Below are 15,279 nucleotides of genomic sequence, written 5' to 3' on the forward strand. Positions count from 1 at the left end.
AGCCCCCGCAGGAAAGCCAACAAAGTCTCAAAACCACTTAAATAGAATCACAGGATGTCATTACTGTGGTAAACCATCATGACAACCTATAATGCAAATCATTTGAAAAGTGGGAAGACAAAGGAACAATGCAGAACTGGATGCTGGATCAAATCACATACTGTAAAGGAATGCCACTTTGCAATCTGAGATCAAAATTAATTGTGACTGACTTACTTTGATTCTGCAGAATGGCTCTTTGAATGTATGTGTGTGCGTGTGTGAGTTACTTTGGTAACTCCTCGTCTCTTCCAGCTGCAAAAATCTGGCACTATAGCTGATTTCGGCAGAATACTTTCCTGACAACTGCAAAATATTTACAATCTTGAAGTGTCAGAGTTTGCAACGTTAACTGGTTAGCAATTTTAACAGTGATTGAAAACATTATTTTCAACCGGGATGAGACAACAGATTTTCTTCAATCAAAGCTTTTATTCCACTTTTAAAGGAGGAAGCATGATTCCTTCTTCTAGTTCATCACTGGTGAATCTTCTTCTGCCAGCTGGTCAGCCACAATCATACTGTTCACTCTATACAATAGATGAATAGACTTTCAGTGCTTAGTTGAGTTGATGGCAGTTATCGTGTGTGCCTTTGCTTGCATGATTGCTAATGTCTTTGCTGGCACGCAGACATGTGAACATGCATGCGAAAGTGCAGTTATGTGACAATGCAGTACATGCGCTGTCAGCACAGTGCATGTGTGTCCTGCTTGTCTTTTTCATGAAAGAGCAGCTTTGGATCCCTGCCACAAAACACAATGTCCATCACATACAATCCACATGAATTAACAAAAGCGCTGTAAGAGTATGGGTTTTATGGCTCAGCCACTGTCTGCCATGCTGCCAGCCTCTCCCTCGTAAGGCAAAAGGAACCACAGAGTGAACTGACAGCCCACTGGAGGCCTGACAACAACCCACTGGATCCAACCCCGACAAACCTCAACAGCTCTTCTCCTTCTGCCTTCAGCCTCTCTCATCTTCTCTGTATTTTTTTGGTCTTAGAGTGGGTGAAATATGACAGATCGTTCCTTCACAACGGCTGCTACATATTTCTGCAGATTCATATGTAACCACAGACTTAGCCCATCTGCTTTTTCCGAGGCTTTTTCTCTGGCGGGCTTGTGTGAGAAAAGGCCTGACAAACACAGATGAAAAAGCAGCATTCAGTTGTGTCCTTTTTCCCACTGAGGCAGCTGTGTTTGAGTTTAGAAAAAAAAGAGGAAAAATAAATTGTGGAATGGAACTGTTGTCTTTTTTCATAGCCATGAGGTAAGTGTGAGTAATTAAAGAAGCTGAAAACAGAGCAAACCCCTCTGCTGTCATCTGTAGTAGCTCCCTGAACCCATGCATCTATTTAATATATTTTCTATCAGAATCAGCTACCTACGTTTCCATTGCAAAAAACATTTACTTGCCTCCAACTCTCACATATCTCAATCCATTCTCTCACCCATATTCTTTTCTTTTTCCTTCTTGTTTTTTGCTGCAAATCAGTGCACTTCTCATGTGTGTTTTCATTACAAAACGTAGTTTGGAGACTCAATTCTTTCATCTGTATTACCACTGACCACTTCTGTCCCAATAAGTCATATCTGTGACTTAGATGACACTTAATGCAGGATCTAAATCTCACGCTTTTGTCACTTTCAGATATTTCACAGTCATGAGCAGCAGGTCCCACTCAACCTCATTTAAAGAGTTTTCCAAATACCATCCAAGATAGGAAGAGGAGGTCATTCAATCCATTATGGTATAACCTGTATTCATGGCTTGAATACTCACAAAGGAAATATTCAGCCTACTGTTATGCATGCAGACACTTCTCCCTGCTTAATGCGTCAGAATCTGTTTTCACCTCAGAATCAGGCTTTTCACATTGGAAAAAAAAAGCAACGTTCAAAGATGGTGGCTTTAAGTTGCATTAGATATTTGAGCCTCACATTAATGCTATGTTTGCTTGGAATGAGCACAAGAGGGTAACACTTACAGATTCTTCTATATTAGACATGGTTGACAAAGTGTACAGAAAGAAAGTTGAAGAGAATCACAGTTATATTAAAACAGTTGCAGATGTACTGCTTTTGACAGCAACACAGAATATAGCAGTAAGAAGTCACCGTCTGTCTGTTGGTAAGATTACTACAGTGTCTGTTCTTCTAACCAACTACACTGTAGCACATCTGAAGTTTTGCACAATTTTGTCAAGTAAATATTTTGTTCAAACAGGATTATTTATTTTAATTTTGTTAGTGCTTTATACTGTGGCTGTATTTTTGAATGTGCATTGTTTTCTTTTGTATGCAGTCTACTTTTGGGAGGCACAATTTCTTTAAAGAATAAAGTATGGATGTAGTACGAAATTTGAATTTGACCATTGCATTTGTAGGAATATTTAAATCCATTTCTTAAAAATTGAATTAATCAAATAGCGCAATATTTTCACTCTTGGTGATGTGATGTCAAGTTCATGCCTTATCCTTTCCTCATCCGGACACATAGGAGATGTGATCATATACAACAAAACAAAAGGTCAAATGCTAATTAAACATACCAGAATTAAATCCCCCAACGCTCCTTTCAGTACTGTAGATAGCACCACTCAGCCAGACGTGCCAATACACTTAATGTCATTCTTGCAAATCACTGTTCAATTCAGCTCTATGCACAGCATGTGGCAAACTTCAGTATTGAATAGAAAATAATCACAACATGTAATAGGACAACGTGCTGTCATCATAACAATAAATAAGCTACAGTAGATGTCTACTTGTCAGATTAAGAAAACAGTCTGCTTTGATGACGAACTTCTTCTTCTTCTTTTTATGCTTTCCTGTGGAGGGGTCATCCACTGTGTCATCATGTAGCCTAGACACCACGTCATCTCTATTGTCAAACGAGCACGAGCACTGACAGTGAAAGTCCATTTCTGATTTTATTGTTGTTTGCAGTATGGACTGTTCTCAAGTTGCAGCCCTTATATCTTTTTTTAAAATATCCTATGTTTATTTTAGATATTTTGATATATAGATGGTCTATGGGTGAAGCAGCATAAATCACTATGAGGAGGATAAAGTTTTGTCCCCTACCAGGGACAAAAATAAATCAGCAGAGGCAGGGATATATAGCCTAGACCACAGGGGGGGAAATCCCCACCATCTCCCCCGGCAAATCACACCCTGGCAACCACCATAGCAACAATAGAAAGCCTGAAAAAATCTTTGTAATAACTGACAAACTAAACAACATATACATTTACTGAACAAAAATTATGAAAATAAAATGCACATTTCTTGCTAAAAATGTTATCAATATGCATTTTAATGCCGAAACTAACTTAAAATATTGCATTTTCCACTTTTCTTTTGGTTTTCACAGACAGAAACTTGACAGTCATGTGATGTGGATGCAGCCCCCCCCCCCCCAAAAAAATGTAGACATCTTACAATTATAGAGCCATTACGCATTTTGATTTGAGATTGTTCTCATAGAAATAAAAATAAACAATCATTGTTGTTAGTCAGAATACAGAATATAATGTAGGCAGGGAGAATTTTAAACAATCTGTTCAATGTTTTTCTTTCAGAAGGGGTGAATTGCCACAAATGCTGGATGTCTGTGAAATGTCATTGTGCCTTGTAGAACTTAACCAAACATTTTTTGTCCGCTCATTTGTTGAACAGATGGGTGGTTTGATAACGAGTAACTGCATTAAAACAGCACTGCCTCTACTTCACCAACCACTAATGCATATCTTTACCCAGACAAAGTACACTATAAACAATAAGAGGTAACCTTAGTCTACATCTGGGTTACCACAGCAACCCCATATCTCAGAAAGCATAGATCTTCCATGATTGGAACAGAATTGACACTGAGATCTTAGACAGGTGCCAGAATCACCAGTACTACACGGCTGTTACAGCAACACTATCAGACTGAAGTCTGGATTGTATAAGAATAGTCTGCAGTGCCAGTCCCAAACTTTCGTCCATTTAACATGTCAGCACTTTCAGCGGGGATAAATGCTGTGCAGTTCCACTCACTTAACTCAGCTTTTCCAGGTCAATCCCAAGCCTTTACAGAGTTCAGTCCCTACACCCCCATCTTAAAAAAAGACACCAAAGCCCCCCACCCACCCATCAAACCACCCTTTCATCCTCTATTTATGTCCCTGCAATCTCAACTGAGCCTTTTCAAATGCAGCTCTAACAGTGTTCTACTGTAGCGCAGGGAGGAAGTAGAGCAGGGAGGAGAGATTGCCTGAACTAAGGTAACGCAGGGACACAACTAGTTTTATTCTTTTTTCCCACAGCAGGTAATTACAATTTCCCTCCTCTGACCAAATTGCAGTGACTGGCCAATGTTCAGGAAATACCCAAACAGCTTAAATAGCCCAGACAGCGGTGAAAAAAATGTCCTTATCTGTGCACTGGACTGTGGCAGATTTATTCAGTTACTGCATTACAACTTCTGAAATGAGCATATTTCAAAGCTGTGGAAAATTCTGCAATCAACACACACTGTTTACCTTTATGTGCCATAAAAGACGATGACAGGCATTACCAAAAACACATAATACATGCTAAAAAATACACATGCCAAATACAGTTAAGGACATTTTACTGTAGCTACCCATTATATGCTTTAAAAAAAAAAAAAAAATCACACTAGAAATGACGGTGACATGTCAGCAGGAACCAATCCGAAAAAGACATAAACCTCTTCTCAGAAAAGCCAGTTTATTGGATTTGAGGTTGGAGCTTTTGGCTGGGTTTAGTACGTATAATCACATTTATAACTACGTATTAAGTGTACCTTTTCAAACAAAGCATCTACTTTTCCTAACAATTACAGTGTACTGGCTCAATGACATGACTTTTGAACCTTACCTCAGCAGCTGGGATGCCTTCAGGTGGGCGACATTGGAGCAATACTTCCTGTTCCAGTGACACTTCCTTCCCAAGAGGCTCTTGGTCAAATGTCTTCCGCAAGTCTACAATGAACAGAAAGCACATTGTGTATCAACATTCACTTCTATCTCAGTGACTGGTAGACATGAGGTATATTTTGGAGAGCCACGTTTAATATTAAATGTGGAATCAATCAATAATAGTATTGGTAATAATAAATCATCAAAAGAAAGGGCAGGGTAGCTCATCAATAATAATTGCCCCTGTGCTAAAGCAACAGTATGTATTTCAATGCTAGAAACAGTGGCTGAGATTTATGCTTCCTTTCTATCTCTCCCTCACCTTCAGCACACAGATAAATTGCCTGAAGTAGATGGAAGAAAGATAGGGAGAAGGGGATCGCTCGCCCTCCAATGAAAAACCAATATTTTTGTGGTGTGAGAGCCCTGATGGAGTAGTGCAGGGCAGGGATAGTGGAGCTGACAGGGCAGGATTACTGAAGGTGTCACGCTACACTGGAACCCGAAGCCCATTAGACATATATCATCACCTGCTGCACAGACTGTGAAGCAGCAGACATCATATACAACAACAGAGGAGAGCAGAGGAGAGGAGAGGAGAGGAGAGGAGAGGAGTTTAATGGGAAGCAACAGGACCGCTTGGGAACTTTGGAGTCACTGAAGCATCAAATCCACAATCAAACATCCAAACTCCAGTGATACCATTTCCACAGCCTTTGCAATAGTCCTGGCATACATACTCTTTAACCCTCTTACTGACACATTTAATCAACGATGAGCAGACCAGCAGCCCAGGTGACAAAAGCTTAGCTGCAAAAAATCCAAAGAACTCCTGGCCAAGTAAAACTCACAAGTATGAGACAGCAGTATATATAAAGTATGGATTTACCGCCGCACATAAGAATTGCGATGAGTGCATCAAATGCGTTCTCTGCCTTGAGACCCTCTCAAATGAGTGTTTAAGCCCTTCTAAACTTCAGCATAAAGGAAGAGCATCTGGCCAGGCAGTCGGCTACATTCGTGCAGCGAGCTACTTTCCCCGAATGGGCATTGAAGGCATCGTTTTGGCTTCATACCGCATTACTCATACTAAGAAACCACACACAATTGGAGAGGATTTGATTCTACCAGCTACCAAACACATTGTTAGAGAATTGCTTGGTGAGGATGCTGCCCAGAAAATCGACGCTGTACCACTGTCTGATAATTCCGTGAGCCGGCAGATTAGTGGCATGGCTCAGGATGTGTCCACTCAACTCTTGGAGCAGGTGAGAGCCAGCGAATATTTCTCACTTCAGCTGGATGACACGTACATATTGCATGCGCAAGACAAAGTGTGTGCTTTTTCGAAGAAGCTTACGCTATGATCAAACAAGCTCCAGGAGGTAGCTGCAGAAATTTTCCCACTGCTTTACCAGGAGCTGTTGTCGTCTAGTGATTTTGGCACCAGGGATATTTCAGAGACTATTTCCCTGACCTTGAAAACACCCATCTAAACTGGAGTAGGGACCCCTTTGCCCCTGGATTTAAAGTCACAAAAGGAGCTGATTGAGATGACAAACTCATGGGATTTAAAATTGAAATTTGAGGCTCTTTCCCTCCTTCACTGACTACAGGCTACATGTAAAAAAAAGACTATCCCACCCTGGCTGAGAGGGCTCTGAAATGCCTTTTCCCTTTTGCAACCACCTGCTTGTGTGAGTGTGCCTTTTCAACTTTAAAAGTACTTAAAACAAAACACATTGCATGTCTACATGTAGACAACGACATGCATATGGCACTGACAGACACAATCCCACAGATACACACATGAACAGACACACACACTCACACAATGTTGTTGAATTATGTGTTTTTTTTTCATATCAGTATTCAAAAGCGTGATCTTTCAATTTGAGAGCATGATATATTGATTTCACATTAAGATTTTGTAATGCTTTCCCTCAAACCCTGCCCTCCCACTCAAATAGCCCCTGCTTGTGCTTAGATTTGCTCTGCTTCTGCTCAAACTGCATGCTTGCACTAAGATATATTGTTGCTTGGACAGATTTCCTGCTCTACAGCTTCAGCCCTTCTCTTCGCACTCAGGCTGCTTCTGTGCGCTCGTGAAACATCTGCTGTCAGATTTCTGCTCTGCTCTCAGATTTTTTTGTGCAATAACCCTGTCAAAATTCCCCAACCAACAGAATGTCAGCTGTAGTGTTAACCAATGAAATTATCTCTGCCTCTATGCAGGTGTATTCGCTTTGCTTCTTAGAGTCCCGTATGGGCAGTTACTCTTTGATAGGGTTCATCCACTCCTGCTCTCCAGGGCTTTATTAAATGTACTTCCTTTGCTTTCTTGTACAACTTTTGTAATAAAAGGACAGTTAATGTATATACCAGCGCCTATACGTTTTCTTTTACTATAATAGCTACATATAATAATAGCCGTACAGCACACCGGCCTCCCGTTGGTGGGGGAAAATGACATCACCTTCATGACTCAGGAGTGAGTGTCTAGCACATCGCCAAAGTCAAGGAGCTCAAGTAAGCTTTTTATTTTAATGGTGCTATTACTTTCTTCAAATTGAATTGGTTAAGTCATATTTGTGGTGCGAGAATACATCCACTGATAAATGATATTGATAATATAAACGCTATTGCTAGGCAACTAACATCAAAATGGACCCCACTGTGTTTCTTTTTTTTCTTCTGTATTTTAGTGTTTAGGAATGAAAAAAGTATCAACAACAAAAGTAACTAGCTGACACAAGACATTACAAAACAAAAGCAACCGCAATGAGCTACTACATTTGAAAAACACTTTTCTTCTCTTCAAATGATGATCACATGATCAAAGTCTGCTTTATCAGAAAGGTTTACATATAAATATGTATTGTAAATATATTAAACACTTCCCCACTTGCAGGTACTATACCTGCATATCTTCTTACTTACTTGAGGTTCTTAACTTTGGCGATCCGTTAGACTCCTGCTCCTGAGACATGAAGGTGAAGTCATTTTCTCCTCTAGCACACTGACGGGAGGTCGGTGTGCTATACGGCTACTATTATATGTAGCTATTGTAGTAAAAGAAAAAGTACCGACAATGCTATATACATTAACTGTCCTTTTATTTCAAAAAGTTTCAAAAAGAAGGCAAGGGAAGTACATTTAATACAGCCTTGGAGGGAGGGAGTAGATGAACCGGTTAAAGAGTATGGGACGGTCTAAGAAGTAAAGCTAACAAGTCGACAAGGAGGCAGGGATCATTTCATTGGTCAACACTACACGTGGCATTCTACTGGTTGGGGAATTTTGAAAGGGTTATTGCACAGAAAATCTGAGAGCACACCGGAAATCTGAGAGTAGACGTTTCACGAGTGCACAGAAGTAGCCGGAGTGCGAGGTGAAGTGGTGAAGCTGGAGAGCAGGAAATCTGTCCAAGCAACAATATCTCTGAGTGCAAGTACACAGTTTGAGCAGAAGCAGAGCAATCAAAGCACAAGCAGGGGCTATTTGAGCGCGAGGGCAGGGTTTGGAAAGCATTACAAAATCCAAACGTGAAATCAATAAATCATGCTCTCAAATTGAAAGACCACGCTCCTGAATAAAAAGCCCCATATTGAATGTTGTTAAGCTAAACTGACAAACAATGCTTATAATGGAAAACAGAAGTATTGAATCTAATGGAATGATTAAAGATTGAAATACAAATTTGCATTAATAAAAGTAAGGAAATATATTCAGAAGTTGCTGTTTTTTTACATTTACACTTACATTACATGACAATGGGCTTTTAAAGACATCTTGAAAAAGGGGGACCCCGGCCAAAAGCTAATGCTACGTGGGGGGCCTTGGCATGGAAAAGTTTGGGATCCCCTACTCTAAATTTTATTTTATTTTTTCCTGTACAACAATTCTGCATGCATTCAAATTTATTTTGCTTTTTAAAAAACATTTATTAGAAGATCAATATGTAAAACATCTGTAAATCTAATATGAACCCCAAATATGAACCCAACTCTGCTCATCACCATTAAACCAAACATGGACCAGTCTCTCATACAAAGGCAAGAATAAATGTAGAGCAACACAAACCAAGCTGAAAATGTTATCTGTGCTATAAGTACAAGAGCGAAGAGGTTTTCTATGACCTTAAAGTCAAGCTCTAACCCTTAAGAGTTAATTGAACTAAGCAGGAAGTATACGTCTTCAAAGACTGTGTGAGATCAAGTGTTATTATTTTTTTAAATCAGTCAGCTCTAACATAGGTGTGCACCGGTTGCAACAGTTGAGAGTCTCAAGTTTTGCTTTGACTTTACTTCTAATCTCTAAGTTTCTTCTGCATACTGAACCAATATATCTCATTTTTTTCTCTACCTACACCGTGTCCATGGAAACAAACCCAGAATGACCATGGTTCAGCAATTCAATCTCTGGAGAAGATATGGCATTTCTTCTTTACAGAATGTTATAAACACAGTAATGGGCTGCTATTGAGATTGTGTAATACCAGAAAAAAGAGATTTATTATATTAGATGGTTCTTAAATACCACATTGATTTTGAATTCAAGTTTTAGATATGAATATTTTGTAGACTGATAGCAACAGCAGATGTGCAGTGACACAGAGTCTCTCCAAAAGTCTAATGCAAAGTATATGTCTGAATGGATATACTGTAGTATGGAAGTAATTCTTACAAAGTTTGTTCCTTGTAGGCATCATTACCTAGAATAAAAAGAGCCATCCCTAAAACCTGATCGGGATAGAGGTTAAATTTACCGATTTCATCACTTGCTTTCTTTTTGCTGAATAGCTATTACATGAAGAGGCATTATGCTGAAATAAGAGACATTTTACTGTTCAGCTAAATTCCCTACAGGGGAAACTAGATCATGTTCTTATTACAAAATACATGATCAGGCTACACCCGCAAGCCATAACGAATACCTATAATCATTTTAAGGTTCATTTTTAATTCGGAAAAATTAACCTTAAAATAACAAATTCAATGAGAGCCCTTGTCCCAATTCAACCCGAGAGTATGTGTGTCTTCAGGGGAATATGCTATAACTCCACAGTTTTCAATGTATTATAAAAGCTGAAAGGGTGAGTATTGAATTGAAAGCAATTTCCATAAAAATCTGGTATGAAATTAAAAGAAGGAATGACTGGAGGGGCTGAGACATTGCTTTATAGAATTTTATACAAGGACAAACAATTTGTTTTTCATAAGACGAAAAAGGAAAGGACAGGAAAGGAAAGGAAAGGAAAGGAAAGGAAAGGAAAGGAAAGGAAAGGAAAGGAAAGGAATTAACAAAACTTAGTATCAAAAGAGTGCTTATCGTTTGAAGTTGTAAGAGTCATTCTGCTGTTGCTCTGCTGTCAGAACTATAATGTAGAGATAGATCCCACAGTAGTTCAAATTGCCTCCAAATGATTAAAGAATATGTAGTCACAGTATGACAGGTGAGGGGGAGAATCAGGCACACCTCCTCCTACACTGTGACACACTTTATATACAGTCAAATCTAATAAATTAAATTTGATCTCTAACTATAAAAATGCAAGTCTTGACTGGGCAGGAAACCGCTGGCCTGTCTGCTCAGTGTGCAGTATTTCAGCATGCCATTTGGTGGTTTTGGATGGACCATACTGCCTAGCAGCACTCACTGGTGGTAGCATTTATGGTTGTGTTCATATGGTTGTGTTCATAGCAGGTTCTGGTTTGGCCCAGAAATGTTTAAACAATGGAGGATTGTGTGTATATCATAGGAAAATGTACAAACCAAAGAACATTTTTTAAATGCATGTACAAGATCACAAAAGGCAAAAATAATAAATGTGCGGAGATAGTTACATTTCTTCTTCTGTTGCCAGAAAATACACACTGTCACACTGTTTTTTTTTTTCTTTTAGTGTAAAACCAGAGCCTGCCACAACTACCACCAGATGGATGCAATATTGTATAGACTGTATAAATCATAAAAATCCTGAATAGCCTGAATTACTCTTTTGGTAAAAATGACATAGGCAAGTGCTTGTATTGTTTTTTCATCTTGATTTGCAAACATTTGGCATTATTCTTGATGAAACAATTAGTGGCATTCAAGTGATTATTTTGTACTGTATATTTATATTGGATGTGGGTTTAAATTGTGCTTCCTCTCTCCTCTCCTCACTTCTCATAACCCTGCTCGGTACTGTGGGACACTGAAGGGTGTGGGAGCGGCTGAGTTGACATTCCTGTGGGAGTCGCACCATTCTCTCGTCAGCATACATACACTTCCAGCCTTGCTTGTCGCCAGAAAGATACACATATGACAGCCATTACCTTATTTGAACGCATGTGGCTACTTGTGTGATGCTAAATTACACCAACCTCACACTTCAGAAACAGTCTCTGCCTTCCTTAGTAAATCATTTGGTGCTGCAGTAAACCTGGATTCAGAATGACAGTTAGGACTTACCAAGATGACTTTTGAATTTGAGGTTTTTATCATTATTATCAAGTTGCTCCAAGTAATAAACTTAAGGTTTTACTTGTTATGTTGTACTCATAAAATTACAAGGCCACAAACAAACAAGAAAATCAATTTCCAGCTTTCTCAGTAAACATTACCCTCCACAAATCTTTTGAAAGGCATTTCGGTTTATTTGATTTATTTAATATGCTTCTATGCAAATACTTTTATTGACTCTCTTTGGCAAGTAATCACTACACCCCAACAATGAAGCGCCAATCAAAACGGTTTTGTGGAGGTCACATTAAGGAAAAGCAATCATAAGGAATTTACACAGACAGAGACTCTGACAATACCTTTAGCCAGACCAGCCATTCTTGCAAGAAGAGCCAGTTCTTCAACACAACAACCTCTTAACTCGCCAGTGCTGGCTCTGACTCACTGTCTGATTAAACTGTATATGTTTAGATGATGGGAGAGGAGAGGAAAACAAGCCCAGTTTCCATTATCCTAACGGGATAGAGTCTGGCTCCGACAAGAAGCCTGCCTGGAGAGAGAGCCCAGTAGAGGAGCTAATCCATTCAGCAGAAGCTAATGGAAGGGGAAGAGGGGTCCATTGTGATTTGAGGGATAGGTTAGTGCTGGCAGGCTGCTCATCATGGGTGATTATAGGAGGTGGAGCAGCGGGAGAGAGCACGGTGGGAGACTGAGAGGCATGATTCTGATTCACCAAGCTAGTTCAACAGTAGCAGAGCTACTGGTGTTTGAAAGAGAATACACTGGATACAGAGATAAACTATAGAAAACAGAGAGGGGGGACAGACAGAGACATAGAGAGTGATATAAAGATGCAGAGAAGGAAAATGAGAATTAGGGGAGATAAAAATTGAGAGGGACGGGTATACGATTGCTACAGTGAGTGCCTCTAAATGGAGTAGATCAGGTGAAAACCATGGAAAATTGACTCCGTACTGTGCTACTTTGCTATATTGTATGTAGTGGAGATGAAATCATTCTGACAGTGGCAGCCAAACATTAAGCTGATATCCCTATCCAGCCCTATCCAGCAGTGATAACAATATAGACTAGAATATAAACTGCAAGTGGGTGTTGCCTTTTCTCCTGTTCGCAGAAAGTCAGAGTAGAAACTGCAAAGCTGGGCGGGACATGTCAGTCACAATGCCTTGGAATGACTTTGACAGGAGTTGAAAGAGCGATGATCTAGCTGATACTATAAAAGAAGTCCCTTCAGGTGGAATTTTGACAACAATGTGTAAGCAGTTGTCTTATGTAATGTGCATTGTGTTGCAGAAGAATTGCTTTGATGCCACAACTAAAACTCTTACAACTCCGCTTTCCTCGCTGTGTCCTCTGAGGTTTCATTACCTTTCAGATTTTGACTGGCAGATGCTTTGGGGAACAGTTAAGAATGAGCCCACACTTTAGAGGCAACAGAATGTTTCTCATTACTTGGGAACAATTGTGTTATGCTTTTCAGTAGGAGGACAAACACACAAGCAGAACAAATGTGGACCACCTACAGGAAAAAGAGGGAACACTGGCATAAACATGTGCCATAGCCTCTCTTCTGTGTATACACTGCTGCTGCTCTCCCCTTCCTCCACACTGTTTCTCCAGGTTTATACTGTACACAAGGAAACTGATTCAGATTCTGTAGGCTTTTTACCAACTCAAATTCAAAGGGACACTTGAGTCCCATGTTAGTAAAACCCTTTTTTTCCCACAGCTGCTATCTCCAGAATCTATAAATCTGTCATGATACTCAAGTCAGTCTGTGGGATGCATTTCCTTGGCAGCCAAGAGATTTTGTTTGGAGAGGAATACAAAGATGAGAAAGAGGATAAAGACTGAATAATGGGATGACGAGATGGTTGAAGGGAGGGGAGAATACTCACAGGCAATGCGGACATGGGCTTTGCGGCTCTTGGTGGTCCCTGCAGAGCTCCAGGCCACACACTGACACCAGAAGTCCTCCGGCCCAAACAGCTCCTCCACCTGCTGCCGAGTGATCTCAATGCTGGCCTCTCTCACTACCAGGCCTGTGAGGAAAGACAGAAAGGATGGAAAGGGAGGGAAGAGATAGAGAAAGCATGTGAGAAGAGAGGGCAGGGATGGGAATACGAGATATGGGAAAGAGGGAAAAAAGGAGGAAAAATTAAGGGGAAAGGGAGAAAATGAGTTTACATTAGAGCATATCAAAAGTGAACACAGATAAGAAGTGACAATGAGGAATTAAAAAGACCAAAATGTATCCACTGATCTTATTTACACCAACCTCACATAATCCACACATCTAAATGTTGTATTCTCTAACATGGCAAAAATTGATGGTAATGTCATTATAGATCCCATCAAACAATTTGCATCAGTCACATCACATGCTTTGACACTGGGTATATGTGTGTATGTGTGTGTGTGTGTGTTTTTGTGTGCTTGTGTGTGCGTCTGGCCCCGATTCTAGAGCCAGAGCCTTGAGCTGTTGGGTCTGGGCCTTGTGGGGGAGGATTCTCTGCGTCATGGCTAACACAATCCTGTTTGCTAACTCCTCTGATTACTGCTCATCTGGGTGCCAGGACCCAAACAAACAAATCATCCCCAAAACAAATGCCTCTACCAACAGCTGCCCCTCTAGAGCAGATTACGCCTCTGCTACAGCGTGTGTATGCCTGCGCACGTTTGAAAACGTGTACGTGTGTGAGCATATAAATTAAGTGAATGCATATATGTATGTATGTATTATGCAGTGAAAAGGCATTCAATGGTGATATGGATCCTTCCCAATTTCCATCCAATATTATGCCTTATTTCAGCTCAATCCATCATCCTTTTTTGATTAACAAGGATATTTGTGATGACAACAGTGGTATCATGAAGTCCTCGTCAAAAAGAAAAATTTACTGCAATAAGACAGCTTGCATTTTGCAGAAATTATGAGACGACGGCTGGGTTATGCTAGAAAAGAACAAGTTCATACTATGTGCTGTCCGACCACATTGGAAGGCAAATTGTTTATAGCTGTACTGAATGGCCAAACTCAAAGGTGTGGTGAAAAGCCAGCTGTTATAAAAAGGGGCAAGACGCTATAATTGTTTAAATATGGGGATAATTGCACACATTTTCAGACAATCTCTCCTGGAAGACTTTGATTCTGTTGCACTCAGTTGTAACCACAAAAAGTGCCGGTGCCAGACATTAGAAAGGTGCTGGGGGAAGGGGTTTCCGAAGCTGTTTGACCATCCGACAAGTTCTGAATGATTATACTGGTGCCTTAACACTTCCATTTCTCTTGAGTATACGAACCCACCGTGAACAGGGTTGATACTAATAGAAGTGAATCATTCCCTATGCGGGGCAGTCCCTATAATTCCAGGAGTGCGCCGCTGGCCTCCGGAACAACCGGATTTTCAATATGCATGGGTTCATGTAGGACACACTTTACGGGACACATTGACCCAATAGTGATGCAACAGTTCTGCAGATTTTACGCAAGAACATGCTATGAATATCCCATGCCACCTCATCCCCAAAGTGCAGCTCTATTAAGTTTAGATATGGTGGTTGTGCAGCCCACTGGAAAAAAGTCAAGTTGATGTCATTTTCCTGGAACTGTCATGCTCATGAACCTGGTCAGCAATAATGTTAAAGTGGACTGTGACATTCAAATTATCCCCAGTTGCTACTAAAAAGGGCCTTTTGTGTGCCTAGGAACATTCCCTACGGAAATACACCAGCATCACCAGCCTGCATCATTACCATGAGGATAGATGGATCTACAGATTTATGTTATTTGTATACCAAAGTCAGACCCTGTCATCAGCATTACAAACCAGTATTTGT

The 15,279-nt window shown here is 40.2% G+C and overlaps 1 protein-coding gene across 3 annotated transcripts in view; it reads right to left on the reverse strand.

The window, feature by feature from the left end:
• Positions 1-15,279, reverse strand: part of unc5cb (unc-5 netrin receptor Cb) — a 124,107-nt gene that overhangs the window by 35,208 nt on the left and 73,620 nt on the right. For all 3 annotated transcript variants that reach the window (XM_042396199.1, XM_042396198.1, XM_042396200.1), the window contains exons 3-4: positions 13,338-13,481; positions 4,931-5,034 (exon numbers count right to left, since the gene is read on the reverse strand). In XM_042396199.1, coding sequence (XP_042252133.1) covers positions 4,931-5,034; positions 13,338-13,481 — 248 coding nt within the window. The remainder of the gene's footprint in view (positions 1-4,930; positions 5,035-13,337; positions 13,482-15,279) is intronic.

This window comes from Thunnus maccoyii, chromosome 19 (assembly GCF_910596095.1).
Source record: "Thunnus maccoyii chromosome 19, fThuMac1.1, whole genome shotgun sequence".
Lineage (NCBI taxonomy): Eukaryota > Metazoa > Chordata > Actinopteri > Scombriformes > Scombridae > Thunnus > Thunnus maccoyii.